The sequence below is a fragment of the Drosophila eugracilis genome, unplaced genomic scaffold (genome assembly GCF_018153835.1).
Source record: "Drosophila eugracilis isolate 14026-0451.02 unplaced genomic scaffold, ASM1815383v1 contig_2154, whole genome shotgun sequence".
Classification (NCBI taxonomy): domain Eukaryota; kingdom Metazoa; phylum Arthropoda; class Insecta; order Diptera; family Drosophilidae; genus Drosophila; species Drosophila eugracilis.
Genome location: NW_024573038.1, coordinates 10,980,267 through 11,002,652, shown reverse-complemented (window position 1 = coordinate 11,002,652; position 22,386 = coordinate 10,980,267). Strand labels below are relative to the sequence as shown.

The 22,386-nt window shown below is 41.6% G+C and overlaps 1 protein-coding gene across 30 annotated transcripts in view; it reads left to right on the top strand.

The window, feature by feature from the left end:
• The window catches only part of LOC108104005 (CUGBP Elav-like family member 4), a 128,640-nt gene that overhangs the window by 64,869 nt on the left and 41,385 nt on the right, over positions 1–22,386 (top strand). For 19 of the 30 annotated variants that reach the window (XM_017209808.2, XM_017209804.2, XM_017209799.2 and 16 more), the window contains 2 exons: positions 1,033–1,167; positions 19,950–20,029. In XM_017209808.2, the coding sequence (XP_017065297.1) occupies positions 1,033–1,167; positions 19,950–20,029 (215 nt within the window). The remainder of the gene's footprint in view (positions 1–1,032; positions 1,168–19,949; positions 20,030–22,386) is intronic. The other 11 variants (XM_017209821.2, XM_041818213.1, XM_017209825.2 and 8 more) reach the window with 1 other exon arrangement.

The following is a 22,386-nucleotide window of genomic DNA, read 5'->3' as shown; positions in this document are numbered from 1 at the left end:
CTCGTAAGTTGTAAGTTAAACCAAAAAAAAAAAAGAAATACAAATTGTATGACAATTTTAACTAAATATCACCCATTTTTATCTTCTTTTCTTTCCTTTTTATGTAACACTTGTTCGTGTGCTCTATATCAAATATATATATATGATTGAAACGAAAAAAAAAAAAAAAAAAAAAATCAATACATCAAAATTGGCAAAATTGGAAAACTGACAATTCTTCTCTTATGATTTTCTGAAAACTGATTTCACTTTTATTTTTGTGGTTTTCAATTCGTAATCTTTTGATTTGATTCGGTTGATTTGATAACGAAATTTCTACCTTCTTGATGCAACAATTTCAACAAACCAAAATCAAAAATTTGTACTCCCTATTTCCCACCCAAAAATAAAAACCAAAAAAAAAAACCTAATCACATTAATAAATGTTGTAATTGTATTTGCTCTATTGGTGCTCAAACTATCCACCCAAAACACCAACGAATTTCTCCTTAAATAAATGTTGTTGCTTTTACTTTCCTTTTTGGGTATTTTTGCGCCTGTTGAAAATTTTATTACCAAAACATAAAACAAAAAAACAAAAACAATTACGTAAATGTGCCTGCTGCGTTCGTTACTCGTTACAAAAAAACAATTGTTGCGTAATGTGTAACCCTGTTGCATTTACATCTCTCTCTTTATACGACACACGTACATATTATTATGATCGAGAATCTCTATTCTTTCCGTATTCATTTTTCCGATTTATAATATAATTTAATGCGAATTTTCTCTGGCTATGGCTTCTTGATTGAAAATTTATCATTTTCACACAACCAAACACGATCAAACACACACACACACACACACACACACACTGCCACCAAACCAACAAACAAACACACATTGCCACTTGTCCATTTTGCCGTCTCTTTTGGTGCAACAATAAAACAAAAAAAATCAATCGAAATCAATAAAAAAAAAAAAAAAAATCAATCGGATCGATCGAATCACATGACATGACATGAAACATGAACAAAACCGTAAACAAAACAGAGCATTTAGATCGCAAGCTGTTCGTTGGCATGCTCAGCAAACAACAGACCGAAGACGATGTTAGACAAATCTTCCATCCGTTCGGCACTATAGAGGAGTGCACCATACTTCGTGGCCCGGACGGTGCTAGTAAAGGTGAGTACAATCCAAAATTCTTACCTACATATATATATTACCTATCTACAGCTATATCCAATTTTTCCCCCCACCTTACGATTACTGTTCTTATTAAGTATACGTAACGTGTTCGGCTCGTTAACTGTTGTATTTTCCAGTTATTTTATTACAACTTAAGATTCGTTAATCGTTACGTTTATATTTTTTGGCATTAGCTTGGTTGTCTGTAGACGTGCTAAGAGTATATTAGATAAAAGCCCAGCTACATCGATGTCGTATAGCTTGTGCAATCTTTAGAGAGGAAATCTTCGTGTTAGCAAGATCAAATGATCATGTCCTATCTTAAAATGTGAATATATTAAAGGGTCTTAAGGAAATCAGAACAGTTTTAAAGCCACTGAAATACCACTTTGTGTCTAAAAGTATGCTACAATTTAGTTTTATACCAAAAATCCTTTAAATGCCTTCATTTGGAAAGCTTTTAAAGTTATTTAAAACTCTTTTGATTTCTTTGGCTCCCTATACCTTACCTGTAAGATTAAACATAAGATTTAATGAATTAATAATTTCTACTAAAGCACTACTGACTCCTTGCCTGTAGTGCATTCCGTCTGTCCAATCCTTGGCTGCAAATTCCCTCCGGTAAAACGTAGACTGATAAACTCGCTTCCAGTCAACTGATAATGTCCCATCCAAAATGTGGGCAGCTGTGCAGCGAGCCAAATAATCATCACAAACATAACCATAACAATTACACACAGCTTTCCCAGGGGTGGGGCGGGGAGTTTTGGGGGCCTTGAGGTGGCATAAAATAAAAATCGGGTAAACAGTTCAATTAAAGTTGTTTGCTTTTGGCAGTGCTGCTCGTTTCACACGCCGGCCATTTGCATTTGTATGCGGCATTTGCAAGTAAAAATACAGTCACACACATAACCAAACACACACACACACACACATGCAAAGGGCAAACAAATGGTGAAATAATAAAAACAACAAAAAATAAAAGAGAGATAGAGGCAGTGGGAAGTTTCGTTTGTTTTAATATGCAAGTAACTTTTTTAACAATAACATTCCATTTTATTATGTCAAAAGTTTTGGTTTTACAAATACACATACACAGACACACACACAGATACAGATATACAAATACAGCAAACACTCGGTCTGTGAGTGTAATTGTGTCTTTGTTATATATTTTTTTTTTATTTTGCTTACATTTGCAACATTTTTGACTGCCGCCTTTTGTCCTCCTCGTGTGCGTGTGTATTTCCATGTTAATGTTTGTTATTGTTGTTCTTTTGTTGGCGTTTATTGTTGCCATTTTGATATGCATGAAAAGGCAGAGGCGGCGGTAGGTAGTAGGGGGCGTGGCACATTGGCCATGTGACACTTTGCATAGAAAAGCAATGTTCAGGGGTATTTATTTTTGTTTCTATTTTTTCTCCTTTTTTTTTGTGCTGTTTTGCTCGTTTATTTATCTTAGGGGGGTTAGCAGGGGGTCGAATATTTAGGCATGAAAATGGGGGACTGGAATCCTGAGATTTTCCGAGACAGCCATCAATTTCCAATCAAATTGATGCCTGAAAATTTCCACAAAATTTGAATAGCTGAAATATTTCACGCATATATTTATTTGCCATTTCCCTGGGAAAACACAAATCGAAGACTAAGCAGTGACATAATTTGAAACAAATTTTCATTTTTCTTGAGTATTTTTTCGTCTGATTTTTTATTCACTTCCTGTTGAACAGGAAAACTTTGTTGTTGATGTCGTCGCCCTTCAACTTCGACAGTGGCTGCGTGCAAAGCCGCGAAAACTGTCAGTCGATGTGGTTAAATTTTGTTTGGGAAGGGAAAGGGACTGGGAAGGGGAAGGTGGTTGGAAAATTGCGGCTGCGGCGATGCCAACATATCATTCTTCATTAAAATGCGCTTCAAAGTCAGCTCAACTGGAGCAGAGTCTGACGTTCCCTCTTCTCCTTTTTTTTTTTTTTGTTTGGAGTCGCATTTGGTGTTAGGAAAGTGACAGGCGCTAGCCTGTGTAAGTGCCAAAATCCATCAACGTCAATGTGCCTTCGTTCTCCGCACTTTTCCGCTGCGAATTATATTCAAAGAAAATCGACTGAATGAGGAAAAAGAGGGAGTTGAGGACGGGGGTAATGAGGAATGAACATTGACTGACTGGGCGAACTGCAAATGTATGCAAATGATGATGCATGTGGCAGCGAAATGCGGTGACGCTGAATCCGAGGGCGAACAATAATAACCTCCACCTTTTAGTCCTCCAACTCCTTCGCTGGGCGATGTCTGTGCGCCTGACAGGCTACAGGAATAAGCGCAACCATCATGTTAAATTATGCAAATTCGATTTCAGTGAGTGAATGAAATGAAACGAGGTAAAGGAAAGGTTTTTCTGGCCGGGGGGACTCTTGGGCTGACTTTGAAACTTTTGCCCAGCACAAAACACAAAGCATGTGGTGTTGCAGCACTGAGAGAAATTAAAGGATTGGTAGGGAATCTTTAAGGATAATTATTAATGAGGATTGTTAGCTGAGTCATAAAGTAAAAAAAGCTAGAAAAAGAGAACGTTTCTGGTTACTAAAAGGTGGTTTCTCTATACCTTTTCCTTCTTTAGGTACTTAAACTAAACATTAATCCCTTTTCTCCACGTGTAACCATGTGGCGGAGGCGAAAAATTTTACAGCTCGACAATGGCAAGACCACAGGCAAAAGCTAGGAGGGCCAGAAGCCAGCAGGCAGTAGCCAGGAGCTGGGAGCTGGGTGCCAGGACAGCAGGCTGGCGGCTCATTTGATTAGAATATTCATGCATGCACTTCATTGTCATCAAGGCTGGCTGGCAGGCAGCAAAGTTGTCATCTCGTCCTAGCTCTTGTCATCTGTGCAATCAACACAATTGTGTGTCTCCGCCGTCCCGCTTTCCGGCTCTACCGCTCGTCTCTATCTCTGTTTCTCTCTCTCTCTCTCTTTCGCTGGTAATCTAAGCTTCCATGTGCGTGTATATGAGCAAGCAACGGGTGTCGTCTAGTGGCGGAGTCGAGCATTTTGCATAAGTAGCCGCATGAGGACGTGAATAGACCGAACGGCTCCTGTTGCTGACAGACGGTTGGCATAAGTTGACATTGGATGGGCCACGTTAACAGGGCAACCTTGCCCTGCTTAAAGCGCCTTTCGGCCTAATCACTGCAACTGGAAGCTGTCATTAAGTAATTGGAATGAAAACCAAAATGGAGTGGTAGCTAAAACCCAGCACTCAATTAATTTAAAGAAGAGAATAAAATACGGCACTCTAGTTACCCACATTTTGAATTGGCATCTTCAGATCGGAGACCTTGGAGTCTATTGACAATCGAGCCACTCTCAATTGATGGCATTGTCAAGTTGTGCTGCCAAAAACATAAATTGAATTAAAACGTCGTTTAGACTCGAAATTAATTCGAAATGTCTCGCTTTGTCAAATTAACTTTTAATTGCCGCAAAAGCCAACAAAGAGACCTCTGAGTCGTCGTCTTGCAGCTGACACACAAAAACAAATTCCAATTAATACATCGCACAAACACACACACACACACACACATACATATATATACATAAATTTCTGTGTGGGTGAGTCACACAGAGAGACACTCTCGCACTTTCGAGGACATAACAACAATAGCGCGCCGTAAAGTAGACTTCAAATGTTGGCCTGCATTGTCGTCTATCATATCAAAAGCGGCGCAAACCCCATAAATGCCAATAATTAATGTGACATTTTCGGCGTAATTGAGGCAAGTATGCAGCATGCAGCATTCAGCATGCAGCAAGTAGCATGCATCATCGAAAGCCTGTCACAACCACACAACCAAGCAAATGTATCTAGGCATGCGGAGAGTAGAGAGTATCTGAATCCCACCGTGTGCATGTGTGCGTGTATTTCAAAGCATTCCCCGAAAACTGCATGGCATGCCAAGTGGCAAACTGCTTCCATTTCTCCACCAACCCACGCTTGGCTGGCTAATTGAATTTCTGCACATAGCTCTGGCAAATTCTACGAGTGGGTAGGACAATCTCCTTCCTCTTTCCCTCCCACTCACAAAAAAAAAAGGATAGGAAAAGAAAAATCGAGTGTGCAACAAAATTGTGTCGCAGAAAACTCAGGTGCGTGCTGCTTGCTCCTCTCTAGCTGTTCGAGTCTTAGTTTAAAGAGCAAATTTATTGCCTGCAAAAAAAGTTAAGTAGCCTTCACATAATTGCTCAGAGAAAAGTTTTTAATACCCCATACCAGCCCCCCCCCGTCCCTGGCTCACCATGGCTCTACCGGGCTTTGGCTCAAACTTTGCAATGACAGTTTAAGTTGTTTTTCAGGCTGTTGCTGCTGCTGCTGCTGCTGCTGCTGCTTTGGCTGCTCCACTTGTTGTTTGGCCAACAAATTTTTACAGCCAGCCATTGTGCGATGGGTAGAAGGGAGGAGAAGAAGCTTCCGCGCCGGTTGTCAACTCTCACTTGCTCACATCCACATCTATACATATACATATACATTCACAACCACTTCTACATATATCACCGTGGCAGCTCTGGCATCATCATTTCATTTCAATTTCAATTTATATGAGCAAAGTTTTATGAAGTGCATGTCATGCTGCCTGTCGCTTTGCTCTACTCTTGTTTCAGCCAAACCAGACCAGAGATACCATACGCCCCCTCTCACCCTTCAACCAACTGCATTTATTAAATTTCATTTCATTTCAGCTCTATACACTCATGTTTATTTTATAGCACACTAAAAAGTTCTAACAAGTGCTGATTGAGTGCGCTGCAAAAACTGTCAAACAAACATACCGAACCCGAACAAAGGCTGGCCGCCCACTCCTACCACCCCCGTTGTAAAACTCAAATTGAATTTAACGCTTATGACATGCGAGAGCTTTGCTTTATTCGATTCTTTATAATAATGGTTAAAAGTGTGATGAGATTTTCGGTTTTTACCACGCTCAAAGGAAAGTGATTGGATTGAAAGTTTTCTCCCTTTAAAGATTTCATCTGAAGTTTTACCCTAATAAGCTCAGAGATAACTATCTATAATTTGAGAGACTTTCACCTACCTACCTACTATCATAAACAATCGTAAATCTAATTTATCTCAAACTACCCGTAATTAGAGCTCTGCATATGCCGCTCACATCACCCCCTGGACTCATAAAACATTGCACTTAATGCGCCTTAATTAAAACAAAACTCTCAAGTGCCCGCCGTAGTCTATAACTATTTATTGCCTGCCAAGAAGCAGCAGCATTTATACCAAAAAAAGCAAAAAAAGGAATAAGAAGTCGGGGTAATAATAATAATGTAAGTTGTGGCATAAGCTCATAAGTGCCATTTAAGCCGCAGTCATCCTTGTTGCTATTGCCGTTGGCAAGCCAAAAGTCCTGCTTCTTGGACTCCGTCGGCTGCAAAATGGCACAAACACACACACACACACACACACATGCACACTAAGGCTAAGGCTAAGGAATTAAAATACATATCAAAAACGGGCGGAGTGAAGTAACAAAACGCGAACTTTTGCGTCTATATAGACCAAAAACCGAAACCAGAAAACCTAACAAACTTTGCCGTCGTCGTTTTACTCGTATAGTCGCCATGGCCACAAGTCTTTTGTGAGTCCTGATCCTTGTTCCTCTCACTGAGCCTCTCCAAAAAAACGCCTGTGTATGTGTGTTGCAGCTTAAATTTAATTGCACTACGGTCAAAGTTTCATATGCAAGTTTGGGGGTGTTGGGGTGGTGGCAGGACCTCCTCTAGTCGAGTCCAATAAATTTTTATCACATATACACAGCAACAAGAAGTAGAAAAGGCGTTCCGCTTCTTGGCCCTGCTTAATGCTAATTAACATGCAACACGCCCGAAACTATGCAACAGAAACTCACAAACACACATGCGAAGGTCAGGGCAATTAAACGTGGCCAAGTAGTAGCTGGCTCTGCAGGAGCAGGAAGTGGCTGAAATTTGATGCCGTCAAGCCGGGCCAACGAGTCATAAAAGCACCACAAAGTGCCAGCAACTTATGCCACTCGCCCACCAGCTTAGATGGAAAAGAAAAAGGGAAATGGAACCAAGGATATTACATACCCTAACTTTAAGGAGCTTTTATCTTGGATATATAGTCTCTTTACTTCAAGTCAAGCTTTAGCATTAGGATTTCAAAATGTCCTGTAAGGCATCTTATCCTTTTAACTATGAATTTTAGTAAGATAAAAGATCTTCGATTAAATATTAAATAACCTTACCCCCGTGAGGTATCATATCGGAATATTCTTTTCAATATTCATCCCCAAACCATACCCTCTGCCTTGTGGCAGCTATATTGCTGCCACCCGCAATTTCGTTTCATTATGTGGCCATGTTGGTGGCAAGTGTGCTTTATTAACACATTTCGTGGCCCACCCGCCCTCACACACACATACTAACTATATACGTAAGAACATAACTTTTTTAATACCTATCGTCGCCATAGCCATCGCCATCGCCATCGCCATTGCCAGCTGCCTGGCAGGACTAACAGAACAGGACTAACAGGACTGGGCCTGGGCTGGCTTTAGTTGTAATAGTTTAATAAAGTAGTAAAAGCTGCGGAAATTAGATTTGACCGCAACACACGGGCACAGGAGACCGCCGCGCCAGAGCCCAGACCAAAACTTTGCCCCAGCCCAGGAGAGCAAAAAATGTTGTACAAGCCGCATGGTTGCCGCTTCTTTTTGGGGTTCCTGGATTCTTGTCAATAAAAATGTCAAAAAAGTTTCGGCTAAGCATTAAGCACAAAGTTTGGGCCAAGTATAGGAGGAGAGGGAGAAGGTTAGTCGGTGAAAAGGGTTGCCCACGAAAATATATATATATATATAAAGAGGATATATCCATGGCTGGTTGGAGATTGGGATGCGGATGTGGATGTGCTTATTAAAGGCAAGACAAGAGTCCCAGTAGAGGCAACCGAGGACCCTCTGCAGCAAATTTAATTAACTCAGTTGAGCGCGCCTTCCATCGCCCTTCTCTCATATCAATAAAAGATTAGTCCTATCAGCCATGAAATATGCCACTTTAGATATTTGTTTTAGTTCTAGAGGATTATTGAAAAATTAATGCAATAAGGGGCGATAGCATGCTGTTGTTTTTCCTTCCTTTATCTGGATTATTGATAGAGACTCGCTTCGAGAGAGAGATTCTATTTCGCAGCTGCCATAGGCTTTAATATTTTTAATAAGCAGCATAACGAAGACGCCACTCAGCTCGCCTCTGGAACTTATTAAATTTCAGACAAGGAGCTCGTCTAATGGTTGCTCCTCCTCCTTTAGCAACTGCTGTTGCTGCCACCTGTCAGTTGCACATATTTTGTTATTATCAGAAGGTTATAAGGAGAGGCGCCCAACCGTATGCCACATACATATTCTGCAGCTCATTTTCTAGCTCATTGCCGGGGCCAAGACATGAGCTAAATTAATTTATTCCGCTTTTGTTGTTAGACAATATCCTTTTCAGCCTCCTGGCTTCTATCTCATACTTCTCCTTGCTCCTTGCTCCTCGTAACTAGATCCTGGAAAACATGGCCTGGCAGCTTGAGTCGAGCCGCGAAGGCATTTAATGAAAATGGATACGTCTAAGGCCCAGAACAGCGCACCCACGAACAGGCTGCTATCCTTTTTCAAAGCTCCAAAGGCACACAAAATAAAATAAAATATATATATATATACTATATAGTATAAAACTGACACTGGTGTTGAGCCTGTTTTGCTTGTGGGTTGCTAAGCTGCGTCAAGTGTCGACAGGATGCCTTGGGATAGGGTCTTAAGACTTGAGTTTCTGGCAAGGGTAGGCACCCCATGAAAACATGGTAACAACTCAGCAAATGAGCCGAGAGAGATTTCAAATTTTCCCCTTTAGAGTTTCTTAAGTTGAATTTATCTTTAGCTTGAATTTTGCCTAGACCTCCCCAACTTATTGAGTTTTCCTTTTCTTTCTTTGCTTTTTTAGGTAAGTGCCCCAGCAGGCTTCATCCTTACAGCAGAACACGTGATCCACGTGGCGGTAAGCAGATGAAAATCAATATTTATACTCCCCAAAGAATATTTTCTAAGAATTTCTAAGAATTTACCAAAAGATTTGGTCACTAACCATATGTTATTCACCGCAAAGGAAGCAGCTCTGTCAAAATGCAAATGAGCCTCTCTGATAGCCACTGTATCGTTGTCAACCGCAAAAAGTGGCGAGTATCACCGAATTGACAGGCAACAATGCATAATAATGAGAACAAATTGCAGTCGTACATATTATATATATATATATAGAGTAGAGAATATGGTAGATTTTTGCATAATATAGTGACTGCAATCTCACCGTTTCCTTGATTGCTTGGTTAACCCTTCCTTGCAGTTAAGTTTGAAATCTCACTTTGAAATCCAAAGTAAAAACATAGAGAAACATAGAGAGATGTAAACTTATATTAGTTACTGATTTACTTTATAACTTTTCCCTTTAACATAACTTCTTTTTCGCAGTGCCTGCTCAAGGCGTTTTTACCTCGACTCTCCTCTTATTTTCCACATAGCTTTTTGCCACTGTTTGGTCGGCACTCAATCAAAAATCACATTTCCGTGTCGGCTGTTTGGGCAAAAAGCAAATAACACATACACCCGCACAGATGAAGCAAATGTAATTAAAATTCGATATACTTGTTTTCACAAAACGGCCTGGAGAGAGTGCGAGTTGGGGGAGGAGAAAGTGGTGAAAGGAGTTAGGCCTCGTTTCGACCATGTTTTATATGGCCCAAGGGCGGTGGCAGTGGTGAGCTGGTGAGTTGCATACATCATCATCATCATCAGCAGCAGCAACATCATCGTTGCTGGCAACAGCATTTGGCAAAAATTTTAGCTTCAATTTAAATTTTTGGTCAGATTTGCACGTACTCAGCTTCGCTTCGTGTGTTTTTGTAATTACATATACACACGCACACAACCACACAATTCATGCAAATTGATGTTGCTTTTAGCACAAATGCACTTGAAGAAAATGTGCAGGGAAATTAAGAAAATATTCTTACATTTAAAATAAATTTGGGTTTTTAAAAAACTAAGCTGAAGAATTATCTTTAAATCCCAATTTGGGATTTATTTTTCGTAGGGAAACAGCTTATTCTTTTTGTAGTAGGTCACCTTAATATATCGATATAATTCCGATAACCGATGAACCTAGGTTAAGCTAAGACCAAATCATTGATAAGCACTTTTCAGTTGGTTTAAGTCTTGGTTAAGAAGTGAAATAAAAGAGAAAGAAGATTTAATAAACTAAAACAAACACTCTTAGGAGAATTACCAACCTTAAAATAAATTTTTAAGTTTTTTAATCCTACATTTTCCTGAGTGCACAAATCCTTTGGAAAAAATCGACTCTTCTACAGCAGCATTGAAAATTTTCGGCTGTTGTCTGCGCTACTTTACAGGACTCTGCCCCACAACAATGAAGATTTATAATGCCCTTTTGCCCTCCAGCCCCACAGCGCGCCCCCCTTGTTGTCATGACTATGGCTCCGGGGCCTAAAGTACTGTATGCCATAATAGCCATATATTAGGGTTCAGCGGCGATTTGGCAGCAGCCGACAACAATTGAGGAGAAAAATGGAAAAACGAAGGCAGTTTATAGCTGGTAATTGGAATCAGCTTAGACCGTTGAAATCCACAAAAACCAAACTCACGTAAATCAGACGGATGTATTTCCACAGCACAGAATGTTATTCAAAGCATGGTTTTAAGCTGATGTTGCTGTTGCTGTTGTTGTTGCTGCTGGCATTGTATAAGTTATGCCAATCACATAACAAAATATATGTTTTTGCCCGAGTCAAATTAAATAAGAGCCGCAGAGGAGTGCCACTACCACGGCTAACAACAACCACTGCAAATCGCACACTCAAGCGCAGAGCGTAACAAAATTCAATATCGCTTTTAATTGCATGTTGCCGTGGCAACAGCAGCAGCATCAACAGCACCAACAGCAACAGCAACAAGCGACAGACATTGTAAGCCCCTTGCAAACGGATGAAGGGAATGGAGTGGGAGTGGAATGGGTTGGAAGGCCACTTATATAAGCCTGAATGCCTGGGACGAACCTGTAATTTAGCAAAATGTTATGTAAACTTTAAATCGAGTTATGCATTTTAATTGGTTGTTGTACAATTTTGCAAGCGGCACGTTTTGTTTGCCACATCAGAGAGCACGAAGCTGAGCTGAGCATTATGCATACACAGATACGGAATATGAATCTATACACGTCTCTTCCTCTATATATATATATGTATATAGTCAAAGCCATGCTCTACAACAATTGAAAATGCAATGCTTCACAGATTTTTGCGTAATGCAATTGAAAATCTTGTTCAATTTGAGCAATTTGCAATATTATTTTAGGGAATTTATGCTCCTTTCCATTTTTCATAAGGTTTTCTTCATACCGCAGGCAAAGACTTCGAGTTAAGGGCAAAGCTGGGTGTAGTGGCCATGTTTTTATGCCATGAATCATTGTTTCATGTTTATGGCCTCAAGGATGCAAGGTAGAGAAAGAAGAAAATAGAAAAATTCCCAGAAAATCTCATTTTTCTTCAAGGAAAAAAGCCACTTCTGGTTACAAAATTTCCCGGTTAATTAAATAAATTTCGTAACCACACAAAGACGCAAGTGCAGCAAGTGCATCTGCCCCGGCGGCAGCTTAATGTTAATCTACCCTATGGCTTAATTGCTGCCACTGCCATGGCCAACTACCAAAGCAAATTGCGCCCAAAAGGCCAACAGGAAAGACGAGGTCTGTCTTAGACTCCAGCTCAGTTTCCAACTCAGTCCAAACTTCCTTCTCGTCTGGGACGCTAACTCATTTTAATGATCCTGACTGGATGGTTGGATGGCTGGATGGCTGGCTACCTGGCTGGGGACCCAAGTGCACTACGGTGTCTTCGGTCTTCCGCCAGTTTGGTCGCAACTTGGAGGCAATTATGGCCAACTTGCCTGTGCTTACATGTGGCCAAATTGTTGTGGCTATGTCTATGTCTCGGTCGCATTAAAAATGAATAATGTTCGCGACTTGGGCGCACAATTTATGCACTCACTCCTGTCCAGATGCTTACCGCTTTTGCCCAGGGGCCCTTTTCAATCATGTCCAAATCCATGCAATCAAATTCCTGGACGCAATACAATTAGCTTCTCCTTTCGTCCCGCTAAGAAGGGAAAAAACAGAAGAAAAAAAAAATATATATAAATAAATTTTGTTGCATGCTTTTGGACGGCGCAGTTTATTAGGCTTAACCTACCTGTCCAGGCTGAACTGGGAACCTGGCGGTCCTGTTTCCTGGGGCTCCTGCCTACGCTTTGATGTCCAAGCTAAGCCCGGTAAAATTGATTTTCCCTATCGTGGTTCTCTCTTCACGTTTCTGTCTTTATTTTTATATTCCCCCCAGGAGCCAGAGTCAGAGTCAGTGCCAGAGTCAGAGTCAGTGCCAGAGCAGAGTCAGCAATAAAGTTCAAATGAAGCGAGCTGCTATTAAGTTATGCGGCTTTAGTCCTTCGAATTTGTTTCGTGTACCTATTCTGGCTAAATAAGTGGGCGCATAAATCGCCAAAGGATACGGAATGAAATGCTGCGGAATAAATGCTGAAAACAATAAAGGTAACAGGACAGCACTCTTAAGGGCCATAATAGTTGGCTATCATAGGATGAGAGGTCCTGCCAGAGATTAAAGTTCATTTCAGGCTTCTTGTTTCTTTTTTCCCCCCCAACTATGGAAAAACCTCGGCGCCCCAAACTGTGCTGCGGTTTTAGTTGCATTTGACTTTGCGGTTTGACGTTGTTGCGTTGGCTTGTTGTTTTGTGTGTTTCTTTTTTTTTTTATTGTGTATTTTTTGCCCCCGCTCCGTTTGCTTTCTGCAGCACACGCAACAGCTTTTTGTTCACACTTTCGCCTGGCAAAACAATTTCCCTCCCAAATCTGGCCAGAAAAGTAGTGGAGGACGAGAGAAGAGAGCGAAGAGGAGCGGAGTGGCTGTTGGCGTCGCCTGCCTGCCCCGCATGCATTGCGGTTTCTGTTGCATAATTATTATGTTGCGGTTACTGTGCCCCTCTACGCCTGCATCCATGCTGCTACCGAGGACTCCTCGCCACCAGTTTTCGTGTTGCTGTTGCAGAAGCATTTACCTTGTTTGTGGTTCGCTGAGCGCTGGCAACAGTTTTTCAGGACCTGAAATTACTTTGGTTTTTCAAAAAAGTTGGAAAGGGAAGGCGAAGGATTTTAAATCTTTGACGGTGCAGTTTATTTAGGCGGTTAATGGTACCTTTTCCTCTGATTTCCCCCCGACTTTAACGAGTTTTAAAGTGGAATTTGCGGGCAATTGGCACTGATTTAATGACAAAAAGTAATTGAATTGGAAACAGAGAGACAATGGCTTTTAGCTATGTATTACCCCCAAAAACTATGCCAAATTCCAATGATGTTAGAGTTCCCTTTTCCCTTTTGACATGGGTCTGTTCGGTATGCTAAGAATATTCGCCTTGGCCCCTTGATACAACAACAACACCAAAAAAAAAAGGGACAAACAGGATGGGTAAAATAGTAAATAAGCAGAAGGGCAAACTGACAAGACAGGAAGTTTCCAGCAACAACGAGAAAACAGCAACATTTTTCGGCTGCGCCCAACAAATGTTACACAAAACTGGCGGAGAGAAGGGTGCAATACTCTGACTATTTGGCTTGTCCTGCTAAGAATGGCTGCTGCTCCTTTTCTTCTTGTTCGTCTGTTGGTGTCATTTGTTAAAGAGGCTTGTCAACATGCCTTATAACAAGCTGGCTCGGACTTGAGGCCAAAGAACGGGGAGACCCACTGTAAACTGGTAAGGGGAATCGACTGAAACGAAGAAGTTTTTCGGCCAAAGCAATAATATTTTAGCTTTTGTTATATAGGTTTTTGGCTCTCGTTTTCGGATCGCTATAGCTGTAGATGTAGCTGCTGTGTTTGTGGTTCTGGCTTGTTTGTTGTTCGTATTTTGTAGCATACTTTTGTGCATTATTTGCACAGCACTTGTACAAAACTAGAGACGAAAAGCTTTGGCGTTGGCTTTTCAATTTGCCAGAGACATTTGTTTGTGTGTGTACACAAAATATTATTTTCTTAATTGGTGTTTATTGTGTGTCAGAAGCACACACAAACACACACACACACACACACACGTTGACAGAGCGAGAGGGAACATACTTTCCGGTTGAACTCTCGACGGAGCCATAAAAATGTCAGCAATTCGAGACTATATCTCGATCCACTCGTCTCATCTATTAAATGTTAACCCATGCCTTGTTCAAATGTAATTTTCATTTGATCTTTTCGCTTACATTTTCTCCTAGTTTCGGTTTGGTTGTCCCTTTTAGCATGCCATTGCCAAAGGACAAAAAGATGCACGATGTCCAGTGGCAAATTGCTTATGAAATTGCAATTTGAGCTCACTCTGGGCACTGATTTTTATTTAATTTGGCCTGCAGTCCTACTGCCCACATCATAGTAAAAAATATATCACATTACACGTACGGGGAGCTACTATTTTGCATGCCAGAGTTCCAGCCCAAGTCGACTGGGCCATGAATTCGTATATGAAGTGAGTCCGGACTCTCGAATGTTATTTACTGAAGTTGCAAATCCTCAAAATGCCTCAGGCCTGGCGGGCCCGAAAGTTTTGTTGTTTATCAACTGGCAAAAGGTAGTCGAGAGTTTAGCCTCCTCCCCCAACCTACTCTTTTTTTTTGGTCTAAAATCAAGAATAATGGTTCCATTGGGCATTCCAACTACGTGTCAGTGGTGCTTGTATTAGAGAAAGAGAGAGAGTGTGTATGTGTGTGTGTGTCCTGGGATATAGTCGAAAAAGTCTATATGATTTGTATGCAAAGTGCCAGGGCCTCATGCCTGGCAGAGTTCAATTTCATCCATTTTGGGGTCCATCCTGGTCACATTTGTGTGTTTGTGTTTTGCAGCTCGTAGTTGGCCATATTGATAAGTTCTGCCAGCGACAGATTTGATTAGACATGCTGGTCAAAGTTTTGGGAAAGGCTATATAAGCACACTGATACTACTATCCTTCGACTCTGGGCAAATAGTTTGAAACGACATTAGCTACCTGACCGGACATCATATGTTGCATTTGGATGAGTTTATTTGATTTCTTCAGCCATCTCCTGAGATGCATTCAACTGTGAGTGTCATGCCGCAAATGCAATTTGCTTTCCACTCTCCCCCCTTCTCTCTCTATATATATATCCATATCCATGGCGTATCCCTGCCCCAGCACTCGCTCACTCACTACCTGATTTCGAGGATGCCAAAGGACAAGGGGATCCTAGCTCTCCTGCACATGCATCAAACAAATTCGATAGCCTTGCCATCGCATAATAAGCGTAAACGTTGGCTAACAAGATTCATGCTACGCTTTTGCGCCCAAGAGGCAAACATGCAATGGCCATCAACGAGGTCCAGTCCAGACCAGGGACCATAGACCTCCTTCAACTCATTGCCATCCTGGTAGCCTGCCATACTACCATCCTACCATCCTGCCTCCTCCCTCTTGCCATACTGCCAACAAATGACTATGACGCGACCGGTGGCCAGCGAATGTCGCGCGCTTAATGCAACTTTGTTGCTGATGCTGATGCCTGTCCAGCTGCCTTGGCAGCTCTACACTCTCCTCTCCTCCTGGTCGGCAGCGATTGAAAAATCCCACTAGGGCGTTTTTAATTGGATTTTAAAATACTTGTCCCATGCAGCCAGTGCCACTGGAAGCGGCAGGCAACATCAGGCATCATCACAGGCAGTGTGGAGATGAGGGAGGTCCTGGCCAAGCCTGGCCTGGCCTGGCCATAACATGAGCCTGCCCGGCCCCCCCTACCGGCGGCAACCGACAAGGCCAACATATCGACCAAAACCCCATTCACGGGGCTTCGGATGTGATGAGGGAAGGCGGGTAAGAAGGGGGCCTCAACACGCTCGTTATCCTTGTTTCCTGCTGTAGCTGCTGCTGCTGCTTCTGCCAATGTCCCAATGTCCTGATGTCCTGCTGCCATCGCTCCTAGCCCTGCAGCTACTGCTCCACATGCTGCTCTTCCTTCTGCTCCTCCTGCTCCTTCTACTGCCGCTGCTGTGCACAATTTGGTTACGTGTTTGACCGGCGGCGATTTTTCATGGCAAGGCATTTTTTTGGGCGAAGAGCCCAGCATTCGGGGTTTCCCATACATTAATGGCATTGCAAATTTGTATTGCAAATGTGCAAGTTGTGGCCAAGCATGAATACGGAGCCCCCGCCGCCCCTTCCCATAAATTTAATCGCATGTGTTTCCCCGAAATCTCGTGCAACTCAATTGTCGCAGCAAACCCGTTTTTTTCCCGGGTGGAACGATCAAAGATTAACCCATTAGGGGCAAATGTCATCTGGCTAGCAGATGGTAAATTATGACTTTCAAAATCAAGATAAAGGAATAAATCTGATGATTAAAATAAACTTATGAAAGCTTTAAGAGACTTGAGCGAAAGTAAAGACAGAAGACAACTTTGCTTCGCTATAATTTTAATGACAACTCAACTTTTGCATTAGCATTAGCATATTTGATTAAAAAGTGTCATTAGGCTCGACTCCTTAGCTCCTCAGCTCAGTTCATCCGCTGTCCTAGCAGCTGGCTGCATCATTTCACGCTTCACCGGAAGTTGCACAAGACGCTAAAAAACTTGGCGCACTTGCTCACATTTTAATTTCAACTAATTGCCGAGAATCAGAGAATCATCTCCTGTCTCTCTTCTTGGCCGTTAAGTAATTAAGGCGTTGCACTTTGTTAGCTTTTCCAAGGAATGTTGGTTGTCCTGCAACCTGTCCTCCTCCTGCACTAATTGTTAAAAGTGTTGTCCGTTGCCTTGACTCGATTTGTATGTAGATTCAATTTTCCAGCTCCTGGCAACATCAAAGTAAAGTTGATGAGGTCGGATTTGGTCTTGGCCCATCCATCCACCACCTCTTTCCCGTTGGCTAATTTGCTTTTAATTAATATAATGACTACAAGTTTGACAATTATCCGTGATGTTGGGCCATCGCCTGGAAAGTAAGAAGACAAAAATAAAAAAAAGGGTAAATCATCAAATGGCACCCCGGGAAAGTCAACTAAGCCAGTTGTTAAAGTCGAACTTCAGTCAAAGACATACAATTAGAGTCCGCACTGTTTGTTCAAGATGCTAATGAATGTCCAACTTTTCGGAGGATGAAACTTTTCCATAAATACGAAATGAGATATAGAACTTACGCACTTCCGAACAGCTATAGCTATAGCTACTCGATGTAACAATGGCAACATTTATAAAGCTTTTTCTGATATCTTTCTGGCCCTCGCTTGTTCGAGGTGTTCGAACATTTTAAGCCTGCAGAGTCCCCCCGAAAAGCAAAGTTTACTTTTCACAAAAGTTATGCCAAGAAAAATACATTTCACATAAAGCAAAAGCCTGCCCCGAAATATATACAGAAAAAACAAAAACAAAAAGAAATAAAAAGAATACAACGGGAAAAAAATGTAAAAGGAAAATCAACTTTGATTTAAGTTTACAAAAATGCTTAGCAATTGCCTTGCTTTTTTAACTTTTTGTGTTGGTCCTCTCGTTGTTCGTTGTTCTCTTTCATTTTTCAGCTGTGTGTGGATTAACTGGCCACAAAATATTTTATTTTTTATTGCTTAGCAGAGCGCTGATTTGCACTCTTGTATGTCCCTCGGTTCCAGGACCCAGAATTCTGAATCCTGAATCCTGAATCCACACCCCCCACCGCCTATCCGCCTGTCCGCTGTTTTGGGACAGGGAAAATTCTGGATTTTGTTGTCACTTCAACACACAAAACATAAAATACACAAGAGTCGCGACGAGCCGGGCCGAAACAAAAATCCACTTGAATTTTTTACACTTTATTTTTTGTACATTTGCAACAAGGCGAATAAAAGGGAATTTTCCCTTTCTATTCCTTTTTTTTCCCCCGTTGTTGTTATTTTTCTCTCGCTGTTGCTCTTCGCGTTGTTTGCACGCGAAATTTGTGCTTGTCTGCCTTTCGGCTTGTCAGCTCGCATGTTGCATGGTTTTAGGCGGGATTTGTTTTGCCGCACCCCCTTTTTCTACGCCTTTTTCGGAATAGCGTCAACTACAAAGGCAACAAGAACAACAACAATAACAACAACAGCCAGAGGAGAGCAACAGCCCAAGCCGCAATTTGGACACCCATCCTGTCCAAAAACCCGCTCTGAGGGTTCGGGAATTAGACATTTGGCCGGGTTTTTTGAGACAGGGGATTCCCACCCCTGGAGAAGGACTCACCCAGCTGGAGGGTCTTAATTTTCAGCATTGTTGATGCTTTGCTTTTGCTCACGGAAAACAGAAAACAGAAACAACAGATCAAGAGTTGCAGAGCAAGGGTTAAGCTAGGCCTTAATTAATTCCTTGGCGGCTGGGGTTTAAAGGTAGAGACTGCTCGAACATAAAGATTTGGTTTTCGGTTTGATTTTAAAGAAATTTTGTATTTTGGGAAGAAATTAACACTTGACCGTCTTCTTTCACTTCTCATTTGCAGTTATTACATAGCGTCAGTTTGAACATACGATTAATTGAAGGCTGCGATCAATATCGATACATTTTAACAGCGTTGCCAGATTGGCCACTTTACCACAGAAGGCACTTCTAGATGTTAACGACTATCAAACAGCTAGCCGTTACATTCAAATACTAGTTGATATAGATTAAAGAAGAAGAGTTAGACTTTCACATAGATATTCGTGGCAGTGTTGTGCTTAATTATTATCATCTTACCCATGAAAACTTTTTAGCTCGAACTAACCACATGAAAATCCAAATTGAACTCTCTTAATTTGTTCTCAATTTACAAATGTAAAACAATGCTCGAAGCCATCGAGCATTAACCGCATTTTTAAATCGTTTTCAAGCACCGGCTTACATGTGGTATAAGCCACGTTTATACCAGCCGCATGCCATGCTCTCTTTTCGAGGCCCCTTCTGCCGCTATTCGGCCCCATGGAAAGTCCTTACTTTTTGTGGTTATTACTGTATATTAAATTAGCATAAATGATTTTTAATAATTATGCCATTGAAGCCGCTGCCCGAACCACTCCAGCTGCCTTTGGCTCCATTGTGATTTCCCTTTCCCTTTCCCTCCTCCTCCTCCTCCTCCTCCACCCACCCAACAGCTGGCACACCCACAAATTACAATATAATGAGCGAGCAAGTGCAGCGGAATTATTTTCCCTTGTTTTTTTTTTTATTATTATTATTTTTGTATATTTTTCGGTTCAGTTTGAATTTTACATTCCATCCAGTTCCAGTTACTGGCCAAACGCAGGCCGACTATTATTTTTATATAATGGGCGTTGATGGGCGCTGATTCTCGCATCCCTTCGATGGCCATGGCGATGTTGATTTTCATGCAAGAGTGCACGAAGCGATTCTTGCAAAAATGTTTTTTAATTGCACTTAAAATTTTATTTAAATGCCCCTCATACACGGGGCAGCTGTAGCCACATTTGACCTCTCTCGATTCGGTATTTATGGAATTTTTACTGATTTTTAAATTCAATATACAGTATGGTACAAAAATGTATATTGAAGTGGCAGGGAAATGAAGTGTCGAATAGTTAAATGTTCTCAATAAGCAATCCTTAATATTAATACTAATCAACTTTTATTTGATTTCATTTGCAGGCTGCGCTTTCGTCAAATTTGGTTCGCAGCAGGAGGCCCAGTCAGCAATAACCAACCTACACGGAAGTCAAACTATGCCGGTAAGTTATAGAATCTGAAATCATCTTTAAGCTTTGATTATATAAATATATTTTGGGGGAAAAAGAACTGTGAGTTTCCCACGACGCTTTGTGAAATTAGAAAATTGTGTTTTTCTTCTCTCTCTCTCTCTCTCTCTCTCCTAGAAACCAAGGATTTCTTTCTTTCCTTTCCTTGATGGCACTTGTGTGTGTGCGAATAATATGAAAATAATGAAATTTCAAACCTGAAGTATGCGTACTCAAAGTTGTTGTTCTCCTTCTTGTTGCTGTTGGCCCAATCTCATCGTTGAAAAGTACTTAGCAAACTTCATTTAAGCTACAAGTGCTTAGTCCGCCTGTCCGCCGGCCTTCCCCTTCAAGTTGCCATGATTTATAAATAAAATTAGATTTAAATTAAATGCCGTATTATTATTTTTTCCTTTTTACGCCGCACTTCAATGGCAAATCAAGAAGCTCGTTCTACTCTAATTTTCTTTCTAAAAAAAAAAGGGAAATACAAAGAGAATAAAAATAAATCAAAATAGCTTCTGGCATAGGAGCAGAGAAACCCGAGTGGAACGGAGAACGAGAAGGTTTTCCCGCCAAGTGACTTCATTATGCTCGAATTTTGTAAGGAATCACCATATATAGCTGAGACTGCGGCCAGGCAGCTATATAGCTGTAGAGGCCCCTGGTTAGCTCTATGACAACGTAGCCCGGGAATTATTTCGTCTTTTTTTTTTTTTTTTTGTACTTTGCCTTGCTGCTTGCGAAAAATAAATGAAATTTGCATGACACTTGAGTTATTTTGCACGTAAATTGCTTCTTTTGACAAACAAACAAGCAAATACACAAACCAGCTGCTGAGAGGGAGGAGGAGAGTGGGTGGTGGTGGTGGTGGGCTAGAGCCTGAAACGCTGCCATTGTTGTATTTTCGGTGTTTACAGCCCAGGCAGTCAGTGCAATCCCAAGTCTCTACCAAGTCCTCATCCTCTTCTGCCCCTTCCCTTTCTGCTCTTCACTCTTTCAGCAAACGAATTTTACATTTTGGGTTTTCTCTGTGTGTGTTTGCGGGTTCCTCCAGCCCAGGCTTCTCCTTCAGCTCCATCTGCCTCCAACCGTGGATCGGTCTCTCACTCAAGTCGGCAACTCGTTGGCGCATTTAAATTCAAATTCAAATATTGTTGATGAAATTTGTTGCTTAATTTGCAATTTAGATGCGTTTTTAAACAAACGCCGCGGCGCTTCCACAGAAATCATGTGTTTACTTAGGCGGAAGTTGATGATGATGATGATGATGACGGGAATGGGGATGGTTGATGGTGATGCTGCACAGGCTGCCACGTAATTACAGTCTTTAGTGTTGTTTGTCAAAACTGGGGGTAGCCGAAAACCGAATGACACTTGCCGTTGGCCAAAAGTTACACATTCCTCAGAAAACGGACTTGCCAAACAAATACGCATTTCGGGAAAACTTCAAAAATATAGCCGCAAGTGAGGCAAATAAACAGAGTACAAGGAAACCCAAGTTAAGGCAAAGGCAAAAGTGCAAACAGAGCACGGCTTAAGTCAATTTCAATTTCAGGGCATCAAAAACCGTCACATTTTATGGCTGATTGCAGTCGTCGAAACACAGCAAATCAAAGACATAGCCTCGGGAAAATTCATTGGGTATTCGGTGAGAAGGTAGAAGGGAAAAGAGAAAAGGGAAAAGGACTGTTCAATCAAACTCTAAGATGAAATCTGTGTAAATTGCCATCTACCCGAACATTACCATAATTTTTGTCTACCCTGGGCTCCTTTTTTTACCCCCCCTTTTTCAGCAACATTAGTGTGGATAGAGAGTGGGTTATCCGCTGGAGGCCTACAGGCAACTGCACTTTACCTCCAATTACGCTGGAATGTGGCTCATTCCCCATTTCTCACCTTTTGCCCAGAGCGTTACACGCTTGGAATGTCTGACCTGGCCTGGTCCCCTTGCCCTGCGCCTGCCTGCCCCTTGACCTGCCATGCCTTTTGGCCAAGAAGAGCATGAAGGACTAACAACACACAGCTGCAATTTTTCACCTGGCCAATTTTTAAGATGAGCAGGAACCCCCTCTAAAAGACGACGCTGGCAAATTGCTGGCATGGAAGGGAGTGAGAGTGGGAGCCTGGAAAAAAATGGCCAGACTCTGGCAAAGCAAGTTGTACATTTTTCTACTTGCTTTTTTAATTTTAAGAGCGCGTAATTTTCGTTCTTTTGCTCTTTTTTTTCCGTATATACCTGCCTGCATTAAGCATTTTAATGTCAGTTTGCCCCACCCACTGCTAACCCTCTACGCGGCTGTAATTGCAATTTGGCATTACGACTGCGGTGTGGCAGGGGGCTGGGGGCA